This window comes from Lonchura striata, chromosome 4 (genome assembly GCF_050655825.1).
Source record: "Lonchura striata isolate lonStrDom1 chromosome 4, ASM5065582v1, whole genome shotgun sequence".
Taxonomy (NCBI): Eukaryota; Metazoa; Chordata; class Aves; order Passeriformes; family Estrildidae; genus Lonchura; species Lonchura striata.
This window is the reverse complement of record NC_140706.1, coordinates 9,491,650-9,516,757: the sequence shown is the minus strand read 5'-3', so window position 1 is coordinate 9,516,757 and position 25,108 is coordinate 9,491,650. Positions and strand designations below refer to the sequence as shown.

General features: G+C 36.7%; 1 protein-coding gene and 1 long non-coding RNA gene across 9 annotated transcripts in view; one reads left to right on the top strand and one right to left on the bottom strand.

The window, feature by feature from the left end:
- GRK4 (G protein-coupled receptor kinase 4) overlaps positions 1 to 24,912 on the bottom strand; it is a 35,226-nt gene extending 10,314 nt beyond the window's left edge. For 4 of the 8 annotated variants that reach the window (XR_014954670.1, XM_021550668.4, XM_021550669.3 and 1 more), the window contains exons 1-9: positions 24,697 to 24,912; positions 14,411 to 14,497; positions 13,625 to 13,737; positions 9,258 to 9,335; positions 8,128 to 8,228; positions 6,720 to 6,812; positions 5,302 to 5,365; positions 4,426 to 4,566; positions 2,008 to 2,198 (exon numbers count right to left, since the gene is read on the bottom strand). Coding sequence is in view for 7 of the 8 variants with exons in the window: in XM_021550668.4 (XP_021406343.1) it covers positions 2,008 to 2,198; positions 4,426 to 4,566; positions 5,302 to 5,365; positions 6,720 to 6,812; positions 8,128 to 8,228; positions 9,258 to 9,335; positions 13,625 to 13,737; positions 14,411 to 14,497; positions 24,697 to 24,748 (920 nt within the window). In the remaining variant the exon portion in view is untranslated. Of the gene's footprint in view, positions 1 to 2,007; positions 2,199 to 4,425; positions 4,567 to 5,301; positions 5,366 to 6,719; positions 6,813 to 8,127; positions 8,229 to 9,257; positions 9,336 to 13,624; positions 13,738 to 14,410; positions 14,498 to 15,229; positions 15,251 to 15,295; positions 15,361 to 17,221; positions 17,288 to 24,302; positions 24,515 to 24,696 lie in introns of those variants that run through there. The other 4 variants (XM_085577617.1, XM_021550670.4, XM_085577616.1 and 1 more) reach the window with 4 other exon arrangements.
- On the top strand, positions 5,619 to 19,235 carry LOC146767525 (uncharacterized). Its single transcript, XR_014954674.1, has 3 exons — positions 5,619 to 5,755; positions 17,089 to 17,204; positions 19,100 to 19,235. It is a non-coding gene; the product is annotated as an uncharacterized LOC146767525 (long non-coding RNA).
- Positions 24,913 to 25,108: the final 196 nt, after the last annotated feature.

The following is a 25,108-nucleotide window of genomic DNA, read 5'->3' as shown; positions in this document are numbered from 1 at the left end:
TAAGTACAGGATTAATATCATTCATTCAAACTCAATTTCTTTAACTTGGACATGCAACTTCTAAAGATTTCTAGACACTTCATCTAGTTAATATTCTTTGCCATAACTTTCTAGAAATTTCCTATTATTTTTCTGTAAACATCAAAGTTTCACAAACAACATTTTTAAAGTATTAAATTATAGCAAGACTCAGAAAATACTAGAAGGGCAATAAATTCAGCATTGCAATTTTGCATCTTGTGCATTTTTACTTTGAGAACAAAATAAAATATTGAATGGAATGTTTGAATTTGCCCCTGCTCAAGGAAAATTTGAGGAGTCATTGAAGCTGAATCAGAGGTTGATCTAGAATTTTTACCCTAGCAGATTCTCCTGAGGATATACATACCTATATATATACCTGAAAATCTGTATAAAATGTATAATGTACATTATTATTTATAATAGTGCACGATAGTTATAATATATATTGTTAATTTTTTAAATGTTATTTTATATATATGTGTATTTGTGATATGCATCAGTAAGTGTGTGGACTGAGTTGGTCTCTTAGATTTATTCCACCATAAATATAAGCCAGAAATAGACATGTAAAACCCAGCAGTTGGCGATATAATCAGTTATTGGAACAGATTATTAAAAAATATGTATATATACATATTTTCATACAGTTGTTACAAGAAGAAGAGACTGAATGACAAAAGAAAAAATTCTAGGAATAATTACTCTAGAGTTGACATTCTAAACGAGAGAGAACTGTTCACCAGGAAATCTAAGTAGGGTTTTTTCCACAAAATATTGGTTAATTGATGTTCTGTAGTATGTGTATTCATGGTAAAGTTTCATTATCTTATGAGATTAACTGTATACAAAAGTCATAAAGATGCTCTGATTTTCATGCTTTTAAGTCTTCATAATCCCTATAATGTTAATAAATGGGCATTAAATAGAAGATTACAATAGCAGAGAAAGCAGGAGAGATCAGAGTTAAGAAAACCGAAGCACGCTAGTATTTGACATAAGTGTTTGAAAGTTGTCTTGTAGGCAAACAGCTAACAAGTTGAGCCTAAACACAGGGCTGCGGTTTAGGGTCTTTTGTTTTGTTTGGGTTTTTTGTTGTTATTTTGTATTCTAAACAACCAGTTTTGTTTTCATTTGGACAATGTAAAATTACCTACTTGCAGCTGATGAAATCTGTCACCCCTGCTTCCCTCCTACGTGTATGCAAAAACACACTGTGTAATATTGCAAGATTGGCCAAATTCTCTAGGGAACCACATCCAACCACCAGTATAAACCTGGTTCCTTCTGGTTCTGCCACTTCCCTCTCTGTGTCTGTGTGTGTGACACTTGGTGTTACACAGCAGAAGTATAAAGCAGGCATTCTTAGTCCACCACTACGTTTGTTTTGCTTGTTCTGTAACATTAATGCATACCGGGGTTAAATGATGGATGTACAAAGACAAAAGAGAGCATTAAAATAATACAATCTCAATTGCAATGCGTAAAGCTTCTGACAGTTTCATTAATTCAAAGGCAAAAATAACTTTATTGGAGGAATCTGAAATTAAAACAGAAGAAGGAGCTTTTCACATAGGCTATGACTATCCTGTTACCCTTGTGAGTGTAACATGCAAAGCAGCCAGGGACTTCCAGAGCCCTCTTTGAACTACTTTAGAGTGGTCAGGAATACAATGCTGTACTTCTAAAACTTATGGGTTAAAATTATAAATTCATTTGCTTTGTAAATCATAGTTTAATTTCATTTTACAAACAAACCTTGAATCAACTTTATACTGTTTTAAAATATATCAAGCATCAAGACCTAAATCAACAGCAAGAAGACATAAGAGATATATTCCTAGGAATATGCCATGAAAAGGATAACTAAACAAAATTTTTTTTATTTTCCTACAAAATTAAAATACAAACTTGTTTTAATAGGAAACATTATGTTCAATGCTGAAGAGACAGCGAAAAATACAAATAACTGTAGATGACACTCACCTGTAAACAATTCTCTCCCTTTGCAAATCCTCCAGACCACAGCAGAGTTCTGCAGCATAGAAAATAGCCCTTTCTTCATCAAAGCCAGGATTTCCCATGTTATATATGTGAAACTTCAGATCCCCTCCATTCATTATGGTTAATACTAAACACAGGGCATCTTTCGTCTCATATGTATAGGATAAACTAACCTGAAAACGGGCAGGGTGAGAACACAACCATTATTCATTCATAAGCCCAAAACATTCACAAATCTTTTTCCAATACAATCAACTTATGAATCATTTTTCAAAGCAAAAAGAGCAAAACACACAAGTGGAAAATCACTGTTGCAGTGTATTGGAGGACACAAAGGAGTTCAGACTAATGTGCCTGTGCACACAAACCATACACACAAGACAAAAGCTTAATGGCAGATCTGTTTAGATACCCAGAAAACACAGTTATTGGTGATGCCCCTCAGCTGCATGTTCCCTGTTTACCCTTTGTCCAGATAGTATGAGCATATTCCTTATCTTATAACTATCTCAGGAATTATGCACAACCAAACCATCTTCCTGAACTATGAGGCTCAAAACTGCCCTAGAGGAACTCAAATTATTTTAAATCAAATGTGTAGTTTCTATTCCTACCCCTGCCTCCCCCTTAGGTAACTGCATATTTCCCTCATTCAGAAATTGCCAACAGTAAAGACTCAGTACAACTCCTTACAATATTTCTTCTCACTGTACTTGAAATGTGGAGCTGATAGGCAAGAACACAGCACCACATTTTTTTCAGGTTTTAGATAAAAGTTTTTTAAGTACATTTAAAGTTTTAAAGTAGACTTGTGAATTAATAAAACCACTCCCCATTTAACACAATGCAATATACCACAAAATTTAACTGCTTAAATTACAAATCCATTTTCAATAGAAAAAGCTATGCTATGCAAATAATCATCTGGAAGGATCTTCAAAATTACCTCACTTGTACTAAGAGCAATGGAATTGAAACATATACTTAGCTTACATTAGGCAAAAAAATTCAGTTTTTTTGACTCAGTAAATGTATTTTAAATGCAGTACAAGTAAATAATTGTTTTAATTCAGTAATAGATCCAAACTCTTCCTTCAGAAGTGTTAATGCAATACTAAATAATAAAACTAAATAAATACAGAAATCAGCTACTAAAGGCACAGAACCCCATTTGGTGGCTTTAACTGATGTGTCCAGCTATTTATGACTGTGCTTGTGACAGAGTTATCTGCCCACTTCAAAACCAGTATTACTGAAAATGCTAGACCTACATCTTCTGTGTTGCATAAAAACCACCATTGGATAACAAGAGGAAAATAACTCATGCTCAATTTTATAAAGCAAATTCAAGTTCAACTTGGATCAGTTATTGATTTACAGCTTTTACTTATGATAAAAAAAATGTTACTCAAAAATAGAAGTTTCACTGTTTTAGTAATCTATGGATAAATTCAGATACTCTCTGGATTCAGTTTCAATCCATTTAAGCCCAGAAGCCTTGTGCAAAAATAACATAAGCATATTTATACAAAACTATAATTTACAATGTTTTAAAATATTAATGTATCTGACCAGCAAGTTCTTAATTTTTAGTGTAGCTGGCAGTATTCTAGAGTGGTTTTTTTAATACATAAAACTTATCAGAAAATACATACATACATATTTTATTCACATATATTTATAAATAACTTCCATATCCTCTGAAACAGGTACTTTTAAATTCTCTGAACAGCAATACAAAATTTATAAGTAAATGGATTTCAAACTAAAGCAAAATGTATTTGAAATTTAAATAACATTCCAATTAAAAAGCAAACATTACCTGGAGAAAGTTTTACTTGTGTATTTTTGAACATTTTAACTTCTTTCACTGCTTAGTAATTATAATACTAGCAGACCATAATTTACATAATAGCATCAGGTTTAGGTATTAAAATAAGATTTCCATTATGTGGAAGTTCCATTAAAAGGTTAATTGTTTCACATCAAAGATACAGCTTTAAGTCTTGGTACACAGCAAAGCAATATAACCTGAATCAATACACTATTAAAATGTCATGTTTATCTTAGCAACGAAGTAACAAATGCTACGAAAATACCTCAGGATATAAAAGCTCAACTATTAAACAAAGGACAAAGATTCAGTGGCATCAGCATGCTAAAACACTGCCTAATGTTCTGGCTGTCAAAAATAAAGCAGTGGACCAAAAAAGTCCTTGTGCATAAAACTATTCCAAATCATCCACAAAATGTATTTATTATTGTATCAATCATTTCTCTCATGCACTCCCTAAATCAATTTTTAGAAGAGTTTTGTGCCCACAAGCGCCTGGAAGAGACTGAAATGAAGTAAACAAAACAAGATAAATTTCTGAAAATAGATTTGAAGTAGATACTTACTACAAACCTACTATTCACTTTTTCTAGAATCCTTTTTTCATTTAAAGCCATTGATTCTCCTTTCCTCTTCTTTATTCTCTTTTTTTCTAGCTTTTTGCAAGCATACATTTTTCCTGTTGCCCGTACTTGACAGGCACACACCTACAAAAAGAAGGATGGTGTGTCAGAGATGCTTGAGGCTTTTTAGAACTTTTATTTTAAAGAAGATTAAATATAATTTTCTTTTCAAACTCTTTAATGCTGTTAGAAAATTATGGTCTTTAAGCATCAATACAGAGCCTTCGCTCATGAAACAACTTTAAAAGTTCACAAAAACTGTAAGACAAGTAGAAAAAGTGATTATACAGAGGCAAACACATTTCTTCTGGGGTTGAATAGTTTAGTAAAACTGTGGATCCCATTTAGTGAAACAAGTGACTACATTAACTAAGTGTCCTAGTATGTGTGAAGGACAAATAGTCACATCATAATCAAACAGGAGAAACACAATGGTAATTTAGTAGCAGACCTTCTCCTTCCATAGAAGGCTCTGGTTAAAATATGTATGGAGGCAGTTCAATAAATTATAAACAGAAGTATTAAAATCTATAGATTTTAAATTAAGTTCATGAATCTTCTCCATAATTAGCAAATTGCAACTAAATTCTCATTTCCAAATGAAATTTGTATATAGAAGTGACTGTTGTCAGTCACTACAAGTTTTCTGCAGCTTTGTGCATGATCTACAATGCTTTAACACGTTAAAACAGTTTGTATTGACAACAGCTTGCCAGGTGATGTATCAAATGCAGATTGAAAGAGGCAAAAGTTAAACAGACTCCCCTATTTTTTTGATTCCTTAAGAACTACCTTCCAGAAAGATACTTCTGTACTCACCTCTCCAAATCCACCTTTGCCTAGTACTCGGTAATGCCTAAATGTGTGTTTTGTTACTGGCTGCCTGATTAACAGAAAAAAAAAAAAATTACTGCAAGAGGAATTACAAATGTTAGTAATCCCTCCCCAGCCCGAGGTCTGTCTTAATTTCCTCCTTTCTTGTCTAATATATTTCTGAGCAAATGTTGCCTTAACCTCATGTAGAAGTACTATAATAAGCTGAATTTCAAATGAAAGGGGTGCTCTCTGAGAAACGTGGGCTCCCTCCTGTGGTCACCAGGCACTGCCAATAGCCGGAAGAAAAGCTGGTCAGGTCGGCCTTTTGCTGCCCACAGTTAGAGCCTTCCGTGTTGTCAGCACAGGCCATTATCACCTCCTGCTGCCTCCCTTAATTGACTCGCTACATACAGACTGCATTTCAACGGGATCATGCTTACAGTGTGGCATTTAAAAGGTAAACCGTTTCTGATTTCACTTTGTTTTTTACTAAAGAAAGAGTTGTGCAAGAACAGTACAAGAGCAGTTCAAGAGCCAAATTGTTACGGTATTGATGCAGAGGAGGAACAGATAACTGGAGGCAGTAGAGCTGTTGATACCTCCATGCTAAAACTCCTACGTGTGTCAGAGCAGGGCTATAACAAGGTAATGGGTTTTCCTGTGTTTGCTTTAAATGAGCACTCACTGTTACTGCAACTTCGTTCTCAGGACAACAGTGGAGGTTCATTTAGTAGAAAATTTGGGTAACTTCCCTAGTTTTCTTACTGGCTTTTGCAATCAGTTCAGTAAAATAAAGACATGGGATAACTGGAATTTACAAAAAAATCAGTGCTTAAGCACCTTAATGTTTGAATGTGCAATCATGATACCCAGGGGGCTGAATTTGAATAAATTTGTAACACTTTCAGTCTTCTGAAAGAGTCAGGACACTCATCTAGTATTGATTTGAAAGTCCAAACGAGATCCTGATACATGTATGTAAATCTTGCTATCTTGTAAGTAATAGATTTATATCTGCACAACCCTAAAAAACCTAGTAGTTATCCAATTACCAGTGGGTTATAATACTAGATTTATTTGTTTATTAACCACTAATAAGAATTTTGCAACTAAAGGATTACAGTATTCCCAAGAAAGATTGGTATTCCACTGCACACCTGATAGCCAAACATTTCTGAATTTGCATTTACCCAATACCACTTAAAGACTTAAGATTTACCACTTAAAGGCTACAGTTCCATTGGAGTATTAGTTCTCCTGCTGTCCATCAACATCATCCTTTCCATCTTGTCTTTCAGATCATAATTTCTTAGACACGCAGTCTCATTTAGCATTCAGTTCAACAGCATTTCCAACATAAAAAGCAACATTTGCCACAAAGCAAAGCTAAATTATAATGCAAACATTATAAATAAACTTACTTTTCCAGCCATTTCCACTGTAAGAAACGGGAAAAATACACACTCTCCTGGTAAGCTTCAAAAGGTCTTTTGCTTAGGTATTCATGGACAATTCTAGCAGGAAAATAAAGAGAAAAATAAAATTCATCTTATTCTGAAAAAGGCTGTTGAAGCAGGAGGTGCTATCAATCTACAGATATATATTTAAACATATCAATGAAGCTGTAGGCAGAAAAAACATCGCCAGTGTGCTCTACAATGGTTTTAACCTAAATGTCTCACAAAGTGAGTGCCTGCTACCGAAAACTTCTTGTCAAAACACTTGTGAAGGCCAAACTACTGCTGATTATAGGAACTAGACACTTTGACCTTTGCATTTTTATTGTCTTCAACATCTTAAAGCTTCTCAGCAGCTTTTAATGCATGTATGACCCTGCAAACATGACCTCAGGAATTATCTATAGGGTTTCATGCATTCTTTGGAGACTGGTAAATAAATGTTTTTCTAGGATTTGAAATTGAAGTACTAAACACTATATCTAAACCTTGAAAACCAAGTACTTTATCGGTCCCTTAGAGAAACACACCAAGATGGAGGTGGGAGGGAAATAAGTAATTCAAACTGTAGTCAGGTATTTATTGGACAGGAGAAAGGGGATGACCTACATGAGATACTCCGTTTGAGACATGTTTTATGAGGCATTCTGGCACAGCCCTTTCAATCTTATAATCTCAGCTTGTTACAAAGCATGCTTATTTCTGTTGCCAGGGAGATGACCCAAGCAGTGACAAAACCTGTAGTCATCCTTCAGACATGATCAAGCATGCCTTGAAGAACCAGAAATATTAGAAACATAAAGGCTTTGGAAAGACATGTAACACTCATAAACATGTACCATCCCTCCAAGACAAGCCTCCCCTGCTACTACTGTGTGAAATATCACTGCAGAACAAAACCAAGTTGCATTGTTATGTGTTAACTATCACAAGTGCTCCTCTAATCAGCCATCTTAATGGAACACAAGTGTTAGCCTCAGTTAAACCTGTTTTCAAGAACCTTAAATCTCTAAAGTTGTTCAGAAACCTTTCAAGCTTCAACTCATAACTTCATATTTTTCTGAGTACTTTCATAATGGAAGAGAGTCTCTCAAAAAGTAAGAATACAATAGAGAGAAATACCATTTATCTTACAGAATTCTTGATGTCAGACAACAGTGTGATTTTATGCAAAAGTATCATTAAAGAAAAAGCTCTGCAAAAGTTGAATATCTAAATCACATCTGAAGGAAACCTAGACCTCTAATAAATCTGTTCCAAGTTTCTTACTTTACTCATTTCTGGGTATAACAAGTTCGTATTTCACTTTCTTTAGAAACACACAAATTACTCTTGTAATTCTCAAACTTAGCACTAGGCATTTTTAACTTACCTAGTACAGTCCATGAAAAGATCCTTAGAAGGGTTCTTTTCCAGTCTTGCTTTACATTCATTTACTGTTTCCTGAGGTATTTCTGGCAAGTGTGCTGCAGACTTCACATAATAAAAAAGAAAGGAAAGCAACAATGAAAGCATGTAAATCAATAGAAAAACTAAAGGTTTTGTATTCAAAGATAAATGAAAATTTTTAATACAGTTAAAGGAAAGGAACAGTTTGACTAAAAATAAAATCAAGAAAGTTGTATTTGACTGCAATTTTTATTTATTTCCTGTTACAGAAAAATGCATTGAAAGTTATTTCAGTTATTTACTATCTGGGGAAATTTGGCAATAAGTCAAATTTCTTTCTTTCCATAAGTCTACCACAAAAATAAGCAAGTCATCTCTTTGGCTTGGCAGGATGGAAAGAAGGAGAAAGGAACACAAGCACAGGCTGGGAAACTATTTCAAACCAGATCAAAGAAACATGGGTTTTTTGAAAAATGTACATGAATTATGGTAGTCACAAAGAAATTGTAAGTAAAAAAGATGTGCAAATTTAGATTCTATCTGCTTTTAAGGCATCTTCAAGGACTTTTGTATAAGAAGACCAAAGCAAGAGAAGCATAAGGAGCATCTATTCATAAAAACCAAACATCTAATTATATATCCACAGTAAAGCTTCCACGGGATACAAAAAGAAGACACTTGATTATTGCAAAAATTCAGCTATTAATGATATTACCATGGAAAACTGAAAGGAAGAGAATGCTTCAGAAGAAAACAGCATTTTATATTGTGAAAACTTGCAGCAACTGAAAATTTACAGCAAACTAATCAAGGCCACAAGTCTAAAAGACTTCATACTACAATACCCTGAGTTCATTTGTTTTTAAGTTTTCTGTAGGTGTTAAATGGAGAATAAATTCTAATTGTAGTAGTTATATAAAAGCAGAGATCAGTCAAGGTTTCTGCCCAAGCTGATTGATCAGAATTTTAGAAGGCAGCACACCTCTCAGAAAGACAAAAATAGGAGCAATGAAGTCTGAAAGTCAATTTATTAAAAACAATGCAACCACTTAGAGCTCTCTATTTAGCTGACACTTACAAAGCACTTGAGGAAATCTTTTGCAATATATTTACCCCATTAGTGAAGTAGGTCTCTAAAACTTTGAGGCCACAGTCTATGCGCTTTTCATCTGAAGATACCTCATATTCTGCCTAGGGGAATGGAATTGGAAATTACATTATGTTCAGAGTCACTTGGCATCTTTTACATGATGATAGGTAAATTTTATCATGAATAACACAGTACTCTTAAGATAACAGAACGCTATATAGTGAAACATGTATGAAGAACAGTCCTAAGGAATAAAACAAAGCATATGGAATTTAATCTTTGGAAAACATACAAAATCTAATAATTAGTTTAAATGCAATTACAGAAACTGCAACCTAGAAGACCTAGAAGTTAAACTAGATCAATTACAATGAAATAGTATTTATGTAGTATTGTAGGACAGAATGACCTAGATGGGAAATAATCGAGAGTATAATAATCAGCTTTTTCTTCACTGTACTTTTTTCCCTTCATGTATTATTCTTTGCTTCAGTTTTGGGTAAAATCAGGATAAAACTACTTTCTACAAGCTTATAAATGAGATCTAAACCAACCCTACACAATTCTTTGAAAAAATAAAATTGACTAGATACAAATTCTGAAAGTTTTTGACTTAGTAACATCTGGTACTGAGATGAAGAAAAAGAGACTTGTGTAACACAATGCATTTTGCAGATAAACAACTGGCAACTGAACAGAGCTCCAGAAGTAGCTACATATGGAACAAACCCACAACCAGCAAATCACCACACAGATACTACTACTACTGAAAAACTCCAAGAACTACTTACTATTAATAACTTTATGGAATAATCTAGAAGCAAAAATCAGAAGTTACAAGATTCAAAGACAACCCAATATCTGGGGAAAGATGAATTAGAAAAGAGCAATCTCAAACAGCAATGTGTATTAGGTTTGTTAGCTGGGCCAACTCAATCAAAGCTTATTTAATATTTCAGGATGTAAACTCATGCACCTAGGAACAAAGAATACATGGCAGACTTCCAGAATGGAGGACTGTATCAAACAACAGTTGGGCATATTGGGACAACAATCATTAGAAACCTCATTGGAAATTACAAGCAATTTATTTAATCAATAGTTATTTATCTTTATAAAGAAAACTAGAACACTAAAAAATGACAGTCCAAGAATCAAACACACACACAATACTGGAAATAATGGTATTCCTGCCCTTAATGACAACTAATCAACACTGACTCAAGTCATCACTACTAAGTCATCAACATCTTTTTCTACTGACACATTATGGTATCACCCATTCCAGCATGCTAATCAAATCTATCAATCCAAATGCAAGCCATAATTTCTGCTGTTCAATTCCACAACAAAAAGTCTAATGGTAAGGAATTCTTATGCAACTGCTAATTAACCTGAGCAAGTCAGAAAAGTTTATCAACCTAAAGTTCAGCAGTGCACTTAGCACCTTTAACACTAATTTAATACAATTAGTTAGGCATACTGCTTTAAGTGGATAGTGTAATTTCAAAGAAAGTTTGAGAGGTGGCCTTTCCAAATAATTCAGTTACTTACAGGGAAGTTTGAACTGCCACTCATTCCCTTTCATATGTGAGTAACCCTGTCCCTAGCTAGTGAAATGAGTCACTAGATTGGATTTCTGTCACTTACATTCAAGTATTTCACAACTCTTCTTTCTGTAAAGCCAAGCTGACTCCAGACTTTTAGGTCACACCTTCCCAAGAATTGGACCTCACCAGACTCAATATTCAGTACACGTAGACAACGTAGTATTGGTACTACCTCAATTTTGGACTCCTGAAATAATCACACTGCTAAAATCATTGCTTCATGTAAAAGAGTCAGAAAACTCTATTAACTAAGATGCAACGTTTTTAAGGCTATGACATTTCATTTTGGGATTGTTTTTTCCAAAACAGTAAGTCTAAAATTTCTTTAACATTTTTAAAAAGTTAAACTTGGCAAAAATCAAGGTAAAAAGCACACAGCCTCAGCTTTTGCTTCCTGTATTACATACCAACAAAAAAAATCCCCTCAACTCCTAAAAGAACAAGGATGCTGAAATTTGGTGCCAAAGTCCACAAAAGGGAATCAGCTTAGCTCAGGAACCATCTATAAGAGATAGTAGGTATTTTATCTCACATCCTTGAACAAGACAGGATGTTAGTTTCAGATCATGAGAGTCACCAAAAGCTATCTTGTTTCAATTATTCCCAAGAATAATTCTTCATCCTGATTTTTCAAATGGAAGTTAAACAACAAATACAAAAAAGTAAATTGTGAAATGATCCCTTACATCAGATTGTCTCAGCTATGCCAGTCTTTGTTAATTCACAGAAGTGTGGATATCCACACAACATTATAGGTTGCATATTTCAAAACAGTTCAAATTTTTCAGTTAGTGAAAAAGTTACTTCTTAGAGACAGTTTTACCTGAAAATGACATCTGTAGAGCAAGGACACACCTGCCTTACAGTCATGCCTAAAATTCATTCTCTTTTGTGCTGCCAAAGATTCTGCTACTCCTTATCTAAGATATAAGGATTAAAATGTGTGCAGAAGTTGTAACATTAAGGATAAATCCACAGTTGTCAGTGCATGGCACTCATTAAAGGCTCTGGTTTATATTCACTTCAGGAATGAAAGCTCCACTGATCTGGATTCCCATTCGATCCAGTCAGTCTCCAACTGTCAATCTAGTCTCTGGAATCTGGTGCTCAAACAGCTCCTGGGAGTCACAAAAGTGAAAGACACCTGGGGAGTAAGCCCAATTGCACAGAGATTCATTGACAAATATAAACAATTCCACCTATTTGACACTCAAACTTCCTTTTTAGCTGCCTCAGTTTTTACTACCAAAGGGGAAGGAAGATACCATGAAATAGGAGGCACAGCAATAATCCCATGTACATTCCTTACACCCTGCCTCTTCCAGAGCCATCTTGCATTCCAGTATTGTAGTTTGGGATGCATGCAAGCAGTAGCACTACCCTACTTCTGTCTTCTTTGGTCATTTGTCCTCTGCATGTAAGAAAAAAAATGACTAGAATGAGAAAATCTGGTTTTTTTGTCAGCAATCTCAGTGTGAGACTGTATCATATTGCTCTTGGATTAACTGTGAGGGACAAAGAATCAAAAGCTCTGAGCTGTTCTTCTCTTAATGGCTGTTTTTGTGCCTGCCTAATCTCTTCATTACTTTCCCCCTCCCCAAGACGGTTTTGGGCTGAGGATATTTTGCAAAATATAGCTGTGGGCACACTTCCTTCCTCTCTTGTTCTTCAGCATTAGATATCAAGATGTAAATATATCAAGACCTTTTCCTTTAGTCTCAAAAAGTTGTTTTTTCTCCTTCCATAGATGGTTCTCTAAATTTCCATCTCCATTATATAGTTTTTAATTAGCACATGCTGTATAGCCTAGGGCTTTCATGCAAGTTGCAACATTATTAAGTCTATGTTTATAACATTTTGAAGCCTGAGTACAACAAGTAATATTCATAATACAGACATCCTTTCAGGCTCTAGAAGCCAAGCAGCATATCTTCCTAAAATATCTTCTCTCTTTCCCATCATGCCCATTTCTGTAGCTTGACCATACCAAGATGGCAGACACTTAATAGAAAACACCAAACATTGTCCTTTAAGTAACAGAGATGGTTTTTTGACATCCATCAGAAGTTACAGCTCTAGAGTCATCAAAGACTATGTTTTCACACTGTTTTCAAGTACACAGCACTAGGAAACAGGTGTACAGAGAAAATTAATAAAATGGTTGTGTCTTAAACAAGCAGGCAGCTAAACACCACACAGGTGCTCATTCACTTCCCCCCACTAACAACCAGAGGGTCACAAGTGAGAAATCTTGCAGCTTGAAATGAAAGCAGTTTGATAAAGCAGAGCTGCAGGTACAAGCAAAGCAAAGTAGGAAATTCACTCATTTCTTCCCATTGGTAGGGAGATATTTGGCCATTCCCAGGAAAGCAGGGCTTCATTCTCCAGTATAACAATTAGCTGGCAAATTGTAACTTCCCCCTTTCCTCTTTCTTTCCCCCAGCTTTTATGGCTGAGCACAGCACCATATGGTATGGGATATTCTTTGGGCTCAGCTGTCCTGGCAGTGTCCACTCTCAACTTCTTGCACCATCAGCCTCCTCACTTTTAGGGCAGCATGAGGAACACAAAGGCTTTGACACTGTGTAATCACTGTTCAGCAAGAACTAAAACATCCTTGTTACCAACGTTATCTTGGCCTAAAATCGAAAATATAGCACTAAATGAGCTACAATGAAGAAAATTAACTCTATCTCAGCAAAACCAGCACAAAAGTGCAATATACAAGAATATATAAGACACTGCCTACTTATAACCATCATCCATTTCTCATTACTTACCACTGCATCCAGAAATTCAATGCATCTTTTCAAATCTGGTCTGGAATCACAGAACTGTCTGAAAAGAAGTCTTCCTATTGGCTGCTTGTCACAAAGCTGGTTATAGTCTCTTTCTGAAAAAAAAAAAAAACCAAACAAAACACATAATTTTTTTTTATTTTTATTTTTTTTTAGTAGGCTGGTAATTACTCCCATTTGAGGTCAGAAAAGCATCACTCAAATGTGAAGATTTTACATTACCATAGTTATCAAAGATACCATAAATATGCAATGATTCCAAAAAATAGTGAAACATTCTTCAGTCACATCTATGTTCTACTGACTATACCATTTACTAAAAACACACTGAATTATATGCTGGACGTTAATTTAGGTTAGGGTGCAAAAAGCAATCATACTGTGAAACAGCAATACCAAAGCAAAGATGATTGTTTGGAAAGAGGGAATACAAGATAATAACAGAAAATATTCAAAAAAATGTTACAAGGCAATAAGGAAAAGAGTTAAATATATTACCATCAATTTATAATGTGATTCCTTTTTCTAATTCAAGGTTTTATATATCTATCTTTAAGAACAGTTTCCTTTAACAAACAAGGATCTGTGATACACTTTTTATCTTCTCACGAATTTTATTTTCTTGTAAGTTTTCCATCATATAACAAGTTCAATAGCTTGTTTTTTGCTGTTTAGCATTTAGAAGCAAGACAGAATCCTTTCCATTAACAGCACCACACTCTTATCCTTCTCTCTCAAAGGAGAGGTTTTATCCCACGGGACACTCACCAATGGAGCACCGAATTCCCTCACAATGGCTGACAGGGGGCAACTTCAGCATCTCTTTCCATTTTTTACTACGCCCACTCCGTTTGCCTAGACAAAAATATGAATAATGTAAAACACAATACTGTGTCAGAGTAAAGTTGAACATAACATTAATAGCATAAAATTAGGTCAGTTCTACGCAGATGTGTCAGACTACTTCTCATGTCTAGAATGAAATCCATCTAGAAGGATATCCAAACCATAACAAATGTGATACAGAAGAAATTTAATGCATTTTTTTCAAGTTTCATGTAAAGTCTTTTCCAAGACAAATCTTTCACATTTTGGCTGTGTATGTAGTATATCTCTGCAGAGAAAAGACAAATAGCTAGGTATCTTGAAAATCACAAACAAAACTGGAACATCAAAGATGGAACAAAAAACTTTTGAGAATTATCTCTCAACCATGGTAACAAATGGAAGAAAATAAAGTTGAGTAACAAAATACTAAGAACAAACTTCTTAAACACATTTTTCAATAATAAAGTTGTACATATATATTCTCTCTTTAAGGGCAGTAATAGTAGTAAGAATACTACTATTCTTATATTAATAAATAAAAGGCATAGCTCAAATACACACTATTTACTCTAGACCATACAAGGATACCAGGAGAATTTAGCTGTTGTAAAAATTAGATGTTTTCAGTGCTTCAGATTTCACAGCGCTGGTGTTGAATTAGTATTGATTTTTAAAAACTACCACAATGTTTTTCTCAGTTTCTAAAAAAACATATCTGTGCTACATTTTCTATGTTACATTGGTCTTTCAGCACATTACCTTGGCAAATTTAATTTACAGAAGACATGCATACTTATCAAAAAAGCAGAGCTAGATAGAACATACACATGGTTTCAGATCCAAAACATTTCTGTGTTTGAAGAGTAATTTAGTGCTGCAAAAGATTTTAAAAGACTTTACTAAGGTATATCACCAGATGCATTTCCACATGACAGAGCAGCAGCAAATCTGCACAGAAGCTTTCTCACTGTATCAAAACAGTACATACTGCTAACCACAATGGGAGACAAAGGAAGGGAGTTACCCAATGTAACCCGAATAGAAACTAAGCAGCAAAGGGTACCAAACTCTTTCAGAATTTAATCGTTGGGTGAAAGGAACGAACATCTTCAGAATAACAAAACATCTATTTTTTTAAAGCCCCTCTTTATTCAAACATACAGCTTCTTGAACCATTCCACCAAAGCAGTTACACCAGTCCCAGTTTAGTGTACCTTGGTTCATACCAAATTTACATGATCCTTGCTAACAGAAATATTGACATCTTACTGTACTGCTGCAACAAGACATTCTCAACTCTAGTATCCCTAGAAAGGTAAAAAAAATAAGGAATAAAACACCTATAAACATTGGCTTGTGGATATTCTTTGAACTGACACCTACTCTCTAAACAAACACAAACTTCTTCTGCAATCCATTTTCTAATAATCACTTTGCAGGTCATTTGCCTTCCATAAATCTTTAGAACACAAAATTTAAAATCGACTTCCCACCCCGTATTTCAAGCAGTACCAGAGCTAATAATGAGGCTGTAATTACAAGCACCATTAAAACAAACTGTGACTATTTTAACAAAGTATTTTTGATTTTAAAAAGAACTTGAATATATGCTTGAAGAAAATCAAATCACACAAAACATAAAGCCCTTCTAACAGAACTGAACACAAAGACAATCAAGGAACAACAAAGCCTGGGTATAGATTATGTGGCCATGAAAAACAGTGGATAGAAGTATCAGGTTTAGCCATGTAATACTAAGCTGCGAGATCCACAGAAGCTAAACTTCTGTTAGAAACTGCCCAGAAAGACTCAATTGTGCATGACACCATACAATCAGGACTGATCAAGAATGATAAACCAAACCCAAATTTATATCACAATGCTGTATGGAAAATGTACAATGAACTGTGATATATATCAAGAATACCATGTTCTGAAGCACTGTCAAAGAAAAAAAACCAACCCATCCCAACTGCAAGAAAAAAGGAGAGAGGATGGCTAGTGCATTTTACTTCAAGTCCAACATAAAAAGGGCTGTATTTTGCCCAAATATTTGGCCAGTTACTTATGATGTGACCATTATGAACTTCATTTTGCAAAAAGAGAACACATGCTAGAATGCAGCTGAATTCACCATCCTACAGAAGTCAATAAAGCCTACATATAATTTATTAATGATACACAAGAATCAAGTGCTTAGCAGTATCAACTAAATCAATGTGCTTTCACTTTTCTCTGAACTGAATGTTCTTGTATTTACAGCAAATGTAACTGTAAAAGTCTGTAAGTCCCAGTAACGTAAAGAGCCATTTCTGGTAAAAGTTATGGCAGGAGGCCAATTTGTTTGTCACGTTATTCCCTAATTGCAAAATCCTTTTCCATTTCTGAGGCAGTTTAAAAGAAGTATCAAATCAAATTATAACACTTGTGGTTTGAAAGTGTCTTAATATTGATTTCAGAGCTTCTATTCTGAATCTCATTCTAAAACACTTCAGATAAAATTCTTCCAGAAAGACCAAGAGCTCACTTCCAACAGAAGAGCCAGAAAGCCATTAGGTTAAGGTGCTTTCTGGTTGACCTCTGTGGCTCAGATGAATTACTGCTTTTGCCTCTTTCAGAAGAAATCATGGCTAAGAACAATGGCCAGCTTGAAGTGAACTCATCTTGTACAAAGAGAAGAGTGGATGCAGCAATAAAACATTACAGCGAGGAGAAACTCCAATTGCATTTTCAGGTACACAAGAACCTTACCTTCTCCTTCTCCCCAGATTACTTCTTAGAGTTACAATTTCAACATTTAACTCTTTCCCCATTTTCGCTTCCTAAAAAGATATACACTAAATTCAGTTAGATCACTACACTAGAATATGGTATGGGCAAAATGTTTAGATGTTTTATTTCCATTTTTTTTAACCTTCAGGGAAATACTTGGAAAATGTATGTAAGGCAATGCAGTTGGCTTATTCATCAGTAAAACCACAACTAGCTGCAAAAAAATGAAACTGCTGTGGCCACAACCTATGTCAAGAAATAAGAATATGTTTTAAGTGCTCAGATGCACTTCTCACAACCATAGAGATTTTCCTTGCAGACCTGATCTGCAGACTGACTCATTCCACTGAGCACAATGTTCACCAAACATCATTAAATCAGTTTTCTTTGAGACAATCAATTTGGATTCTGTCATGCAGAATCCTTCTTTACTGGCTACTACACTGACACAGATTATAGCATAGAGCTTTTTGGGGACCTCTGCCCCCCAACTCTCGTGCCTGTGCAGGGCAGGCACCATGTATCTGAGGCTGAGAAGCACTGGGAGGCTGAGCAGCACACAGCTCTGTAGCACTGGGGTGCACGATTGCTACAACTTCATTCTTGCAAAACTGATTCCATAAACCAGATTGTCAGATACCAGCTGAGAAATTCACACTAGACCACACCCAGATAAACTCTGAATGCCTAAGACTGCAACAAAATTACAACCTACAGCACGCCTTTAGTGTATAAATCAAATCAATTGGTTCGAGGAAAAATGCAAAACAATTGATGCAGGAGCTCTACATCAACTACACAGAGACACATGAACATGAGCTGGGTACATACACTGCCTTAAAATATGTCTTTCCCACAGCAAAGGCAGTTGCAGGCAAGTTTCCTAATAGATTTAAAACTCACGTGAATTCAAATCTTCTCCTAATTCCAGACACATTTTTCTTCAAGCTACTCACAATAAAGATTAAAACCTTTCACTAAAAAAAAAACCCCAAAAACAAACAAAAAAAAAAACCCAAAACATTCCTGTTTAATTGTGACCTTATGCTATACAGGCATTTATAAACACTGCCCAATTGAGTAACAAATTTTCCTTTTATGTCCTTATTGGGCAAGATTCACCTTAATACCTCAGCTCCTCAGATCAGACCATAACACTGTAATAGCACCAAGTTCAAACTAGAAGACAAGCTCACACGTAACCATCACTTGAGGAAAGCTGTCATGCTTCCAGTCCTAGAGAAAGCTCATAAGGCACTGATGTGGGGGTTCACAACAACTTTCTCTATTCTGCAGGTCAGATGCATTTTTTGACAAAATACAACTTGTATCATGCTGTATTTTGACAAAATACAAGCTTGTATCAACTCAAGCCTGGAACAGCTTAACAACTACATTAAACAATGTGGCAACACTTTTCTATGGCAAAAGGGTTTTTTTTTTTGGTGGGTTTTTTGTTTGTTTGGGGATTTTTGTTTTTGTTTTCCCCCCAAACATATGATAATACAATCTGGCTGGTTCTCAGTAAACTTATGAGAATCACCTGGCTGAAAATTCAGGTTCAGCAGAAGGTTAGCAACTAACTCATCAGCATTACAAAGGCCAAGGTACTTCTGAATGCAAACAAGTACAATAAATAAACAAAATATATCTATAGATTACAAATCATTACAGCATTTATAAGATAATAGTCCTCACATTCATGGATTCAAGTACATGGAGTTGAACTCCAGCAAGGTAATACTCTTGCTCATCTGACTGTCAAGGCAGTAACACAGCAGGCAGTTAAAAGCCCAGCTCTCCCCGTGAACATTTGTGCCGTTTGTTTACGTGCACAATCATTTATTGTTCCCACAGCTAACACCACTCGAACAACTGGTTCTTCACATGGGCTCTCTATCCAGCTCCAGCGATCATGTGCGCACGTAGGAATGCCAGAGCACGCCCTCAGCGCAGCCTCTGCGCCTCACCAATGAGGTGTGCAATGGAAAGCTTCTATCGACTCAAGTAAATGTAACTGAGCTTAACATTTTTAATCTGTTCTCGCAAACATTGTAACGTCTCTCTATACATTTCGGGATGTCTATAACCAGCCAATGAACAGGGTTTACAAGGGGGAAAAAAACCCAAAAAACACCCAGAACGCTGCAATTTTACAGTCAACAAAAAAGTAATTTTTTAGCATTATAGTACACTAAGAGTGCAAAAGATATTACAGATATAAAATTCCTTTAAGCTGATTGTGAAACCTCGATTGTAATTGCAACATTTGAAATAAGCAAAGTGTGTATCAATTACTAGACCTCTCGTGCTGTGTTTATTTAGTAAATGAAGTTATTTAAGATTTAAACTTGTCCACATGCATTCTCCTTACAGTTCATTAAATAAAGGACAAAAAGGCAGGCATTGTGCATAATTCTGTACAAACACAGGAAGACATGTTTCCTGCCACAATGAGTTTACAGCAATTTAAAGCACAATGCAATAAGAGTGCAATAGATCATAGGAGGCAAATGAGGGAAGAACTGACAAGAATTGAAAGCAACTACAAAAAATCTGAGCACTCTCATGTTAAAATTTGTATTTGCTGCTGGTGGACTTTCTGGGTATCAGTGTGCCTTGCTTTACCACTTGTCCTACCCCTGAAATAATTAAAGAATTCAGCTCAGTTCAATAGCCAAACTGATCTGAGCAATCTCCATAGAATTATCTTCCTCGCTACAAACACACACGAAATAGGAGACCTTCCTTGTATCATCAACACTATACTGAAGTATTACCTCATACTGCAAGCAAAAGTAGGATTTATTTTGCTTCCAGAATTATTTCAATTGCTTTCAAGCCCAGACAGATAAAACTCACTATTTGAGTGGACTGCTTATTTTCTGTGATGAATACATCATTAAGATAATTATTCTGAAACAAGTATCTTACAGGAGTCACTTAAGCCAAACTGTGATCACATTCTGCTACTGAAAGGTTCCTTCCTTCTAAATCCATCCTTGGACTGCCCTTAGCAATTATCAAATCTGCAGGAGCTTACTGATTCATCTGAACACCAATTTTGGGAAGAAAACCCCAAACCCAAAACACCCAGCAACATAAGGAAAAAAAACACCTCAAAAACCCCACAGACCCTAGATTGGTTCATGGATCCAGCTGGAAACTACCTCACCCATTCTGCAACCACAGGCTACAACCATAAAACCAAGAGCTGGGGGGGAATTTATTTGAGGCATGACCTTAATTCAGCCAAAATCAATTATAATATCAGAGGATATTCTATGTCTAACAACAGATCCAATTCTCATTCCCAAACTGCTCCTGCCATAGCAATATAAATGAATTTTAAAGTGGATGCAAATGGACCAGGTATGTTTAAAAAGTACTCTTGGCGTAGATTCTCACCTGGAGTAAACTGCCACTGACTTCAAAGGAATAATGCATCTACCCTTTGGGTGTATTTTTTTGAGACTATTACTTTAGGCAATGAAAAAAGACTCCTAAGCAGTTTAAAACATACAGGGACTAATTTATTTCCCTCCCAACATCACAGACTATGTGTGGGATGCTGAAATGAATTTGGGGCTTACATATATTCAAAGGATTTACTGAAAGTGACTGAAATAAAAACAGAAGATATGAATATAAAGAGAAAAGTGAACATAAAATAAAAACTGGAGGTTGAACTCTTGTTTTTAAGAATAACATTGTTTATATTTATTATTTCTCTCCACTTATGGGACAAATTCTTCAATGTCCTTCAAGTAAAACTAATTTCTAATATTTTTCTGCTGGGAAAAAATGAATGTGTTAATTTCTCTGTTCTTGTACACAACTAGAAAACATAATGTTGTACACTACTCTTTCACATATATCTGCGTAAGGAGAACATAGACTATGTGGTGTGAAAGCTTGTCATCTCAGTTCATACATCACTATCACTTAACACTTACGTGGTTTTGTACCTCAGTCCCTGCACTTCAGCGCTCATAACATCAACTCTGAGTTTGCTTCATAATCTCTTGTTTTTCTATTGAGTCACCTGTGCTTGTTCCACCATTGGGTTCACCTTAAGAGGAAGTCTTCCCCTTTTCCTTTCCCACATACAGGTTTCTCTCAGAAAGCAGTGTATCACAAGAGGAAAGAGCAAGACTGACACAGAGGGCCACTTAACCCTCAGGCACCCCCCCCCACCCCTGCCCCAGGCAACTGGGACAGGGAATCCCAAAGCACCTTGCACTGCAGTTTTCTTCTGAAGGCAAATCCCTCCATGGACAGGCCAGCTTTTGGCACAAGCAGGTCAACTGAAAAATTGGACAAGGAAGGAAGAACTCCCAGTACAACTCCTGACTCCTAAATCTTTCATCCATGGAGTACCACAGGGTACTTTGTGCCATCATAACATCTTCTAGTTGTAGGTACATTCAAGAAGCATTATGTTATCACTAACACCCACATGTGCAAAGAACTGGCATTTTATTATTTACCAAGAGGGTTTAAAAGAGGGTAAGGAATCCTGATGGCTTCCCTTCTTATCATAAAGAAATGCTGCAGTTGCTACAGAGACATTACAAGTCTTTAATGAAAATAGATAGGCTTCTATTAAAATGGTGTTTTATTAAAGCTATGAACATCCTCTTAGAGACAAAGCTTTGAGGCTGGGGGGAAGCTGGGGTTTTGTATGACCTGAAAAATGGAATTAGTAAACTCCTATAAACAGATGCTATCCTCACACAAATTGAATTAGAAGATTCACACCTCTAATGAAATAAACCAAGAATAAGACTGAATGAGCAGGTAGATAGTCTAGAAACAGAAAGAAATAGCACTTCATTTTTTATTGTATAGGAGAAGAAAGCAACAAGGAGAGATTCATTTTATCCAAGTTCCTTGCTCTCTAGTAACTTTGATCAAATTTACTATGTATCAAATCAGATTTAAATGGTAGACATGAAACTTGATGTTTGAGGTGTGCTGCTTCTGCACACCTATAAATGTAAAACCCAAATGATATTCACATCCTATCAACATTCACATCCAGAAGTATTAGTAACCTAAAATTAGAGGAAAATTATGGGTAAAAATCTGGTTTATGTGCTCAAGTAAGATTTGACATTATTTATTGGGAATTTCTAAATTCCCATTAGGCACCTGTCATACTCTTTCACCAGAAGTGAACAGGTATACATCTTTTATTGTTTCTATAATTACAAAATGAAAATTACATATCTCTGGGGTTAAAAGACTTCGTAAAATATATTCAAGGGTACAACCTTTTACTACTCTCATCTTCATCAGAAAAGAGTCTCAAGTTAGACTGACCCATGCCATAATAAAGCCTCACTGATTTCTTTTGACATGCACTGCAAACAAAGAATAAGAACACAGTAATTTACATGTTAATTTATTTGCTTGTACAACTGATATGTTTATCCAGGTGAACACCTTCTCTCACCTACACTGAGGAGAAGGATTACTGACATGGCTAAAGCCTATACATGAAAATAAGTGAAGCTCCTATTGTAAATTAGCTTTGGATTTTACTTTCTTCCACAAGAAGTAATTATGCACTTTCCCACACTAACCCACCTCACCATACACTATAGAGTGTGATAATAGAAACATGGGAAGGAAAGTAATTCAGGCACTTCAGAACAGAGCTGGAACATGGATTTTTATGAAATAGTCTTGATAGATGGAGTAAACCAGACAGTCCCAGACCAGCCAGAGCATGCATCAGACAGAAAATACTTTCATTTCAAGGAGGGTTTTGAAAAATGTGACATAAAAAGTATCCCATGCACAGGGATTGAAACTTGAAAAGGTAAAAGACCTTCTACCTATTGATCAATGGAGTTCTAGAGTTTCAAAGCCAGAATTCACTTTTTTTTGGTGCATGCTTACACAACAGAGCCCAGTCCAATTGAAGGCACAAAGAGAGTAACAGATTATTATCATTACTTTTTCAAGTTTCACATCAGGTAGAACTGATCTTCACATCAGCTGCACTCAGACTTTTATTTAGTTCATTAAAATATCTTGTTTGGTCAGTTCTACCACTATAATTTATTTTAAACACAGTGAAACCTTAACTAAAGAGGCAGCCTGACATGAAGCATCCACTTGAAAGCCTCTGCAGATTACCACTCCGCTCTTTGTGGCGAGGGTTTGGGCACAGTAAAGTTTTGAGCCAGATTCCACTTTCCCTTCATTTCTCAGATCACTTCAATGCAAATTCCAAATTCAGACAGCACCACCACAGACATGTTACCGTCAGTGAAACCAGCCAAAACATGTCTTCTAGTTTGAGGTGGTCTCTTCAGCTAAGGTTGGAAAATGGCCCAAAATTGTGATCACTGCTCTGTTTTTTAAACCCCACTTCAAAGTCAAAAAGCTGATTTTCCTCTCTTGCTGCTTAAGGCAAATTTAACTGGATACACATATGGCATAAGTGCCAAACCCATTTAGAGTTGGAGGAACTTGCAAAACATACAGAGGCAGATTCTGCTCTTACTCACTTTAAACAGCTCCAGCTTAACTAATGGGACTTCTCAACACAATTAAGACAAGCAGGATCCAATCCAAAAAGAATATGCACATTTCAAAGTTGAAAAATATACTCTGCACAACGTACACTGGTAATCCGGGGAGACATTCAAGTAGCCATTTAATGGACAGATATATACATGAAAAAGCAGTAGGACAATCTTAGTTCAAGATGTTTTTTAAAACAGTAACCACGTGCTATACTAAAACTAATTATTTACCCAAAACGTTTGTTAGTTGGGGAGAGGAATCGTCAGCTCAAGGTGTTCTGGGGAGTCAAACTGTAAGTGTTAATCTAATGGAAATTAGAACACTTTTGTATTAGTATAATACAAAATATTCGATTGCAAAGTACAGGTCACATTCAACAGCTACGTTTTTCACACGCAGGAATTTCATTCCTGAAAGAATTTCAGCAAGATGGAGTGCAAGGTTTTTCCACAGAAGATTTATGTCACTTTATCGTTTATATCCATATGCATTTACATTTATAAACAAACCGAGAACTTACATATTAACGACCTCTTTAAAACATCCGGTAAAAGCACTATTAGGATCAAGTGGGAAGGAGGAAGGGGTGTTTTTCAGAAGCAAAGCCACAAGCCAGTAACTCCAAGCAGCTCCCGCGGGAGGAGCAGGGCAGGTGCCTCAGGGCACAGCCCGGGACTCGCTGCCCGCCCCGGAGGGCTCCTGCCGCCACCTCGGGGGTCCCCGCCCCGCCCCGAGCCCCTGCCCGGCAGCCTCTCCTCCCTCCCAGCCTCTTCTCCTCCATCACTTCCTCTGCCCCTCCTCGCGGGCCCCTTTACCCCTCACCTCAGACCCTTTTCCTCCCCCAGCATACGTCCTCAGCCCGCCCCGCCTCGAACTCCCGCTTCTCCTTCTTCGCCTCGCCCCGCGGCTCTCACCCTCCCGGGCTTTCAGCAGCACCGTGTTGGCCACGATGTTCTCGATTTCCATGGTCGGGGGCTCCTTCCCCTCAGGGCAGCCGGAGCGGGGGCCGCCCCTACAGCCTCCTTCGCCCCCTCCTCCAGCCCCGCCACCGCCGCGGCGCCAAGCCTCGGCTCATCCGGCCCCAGAGGACCTCAGCACTGAGCTCGCCTCTTCCCCATCACCCGCTGCTCGCCCCGGCACCGCGCTCCCCCTCCCCGAGGGCGGAGACGGAGAGCAGACAGCGCCCTCCCGCCCCGGCCATGGCTCCTCCGCCCGCCCCGGGCGGCGCCGCCCCTGCGCCGCCACCCCATCACGGTCACCGGGACTGCAAGTCCCAGCAGGCAGAGCGCCGTGCGCGCTGGGGACACGCGCGCGCGATATCTCGTG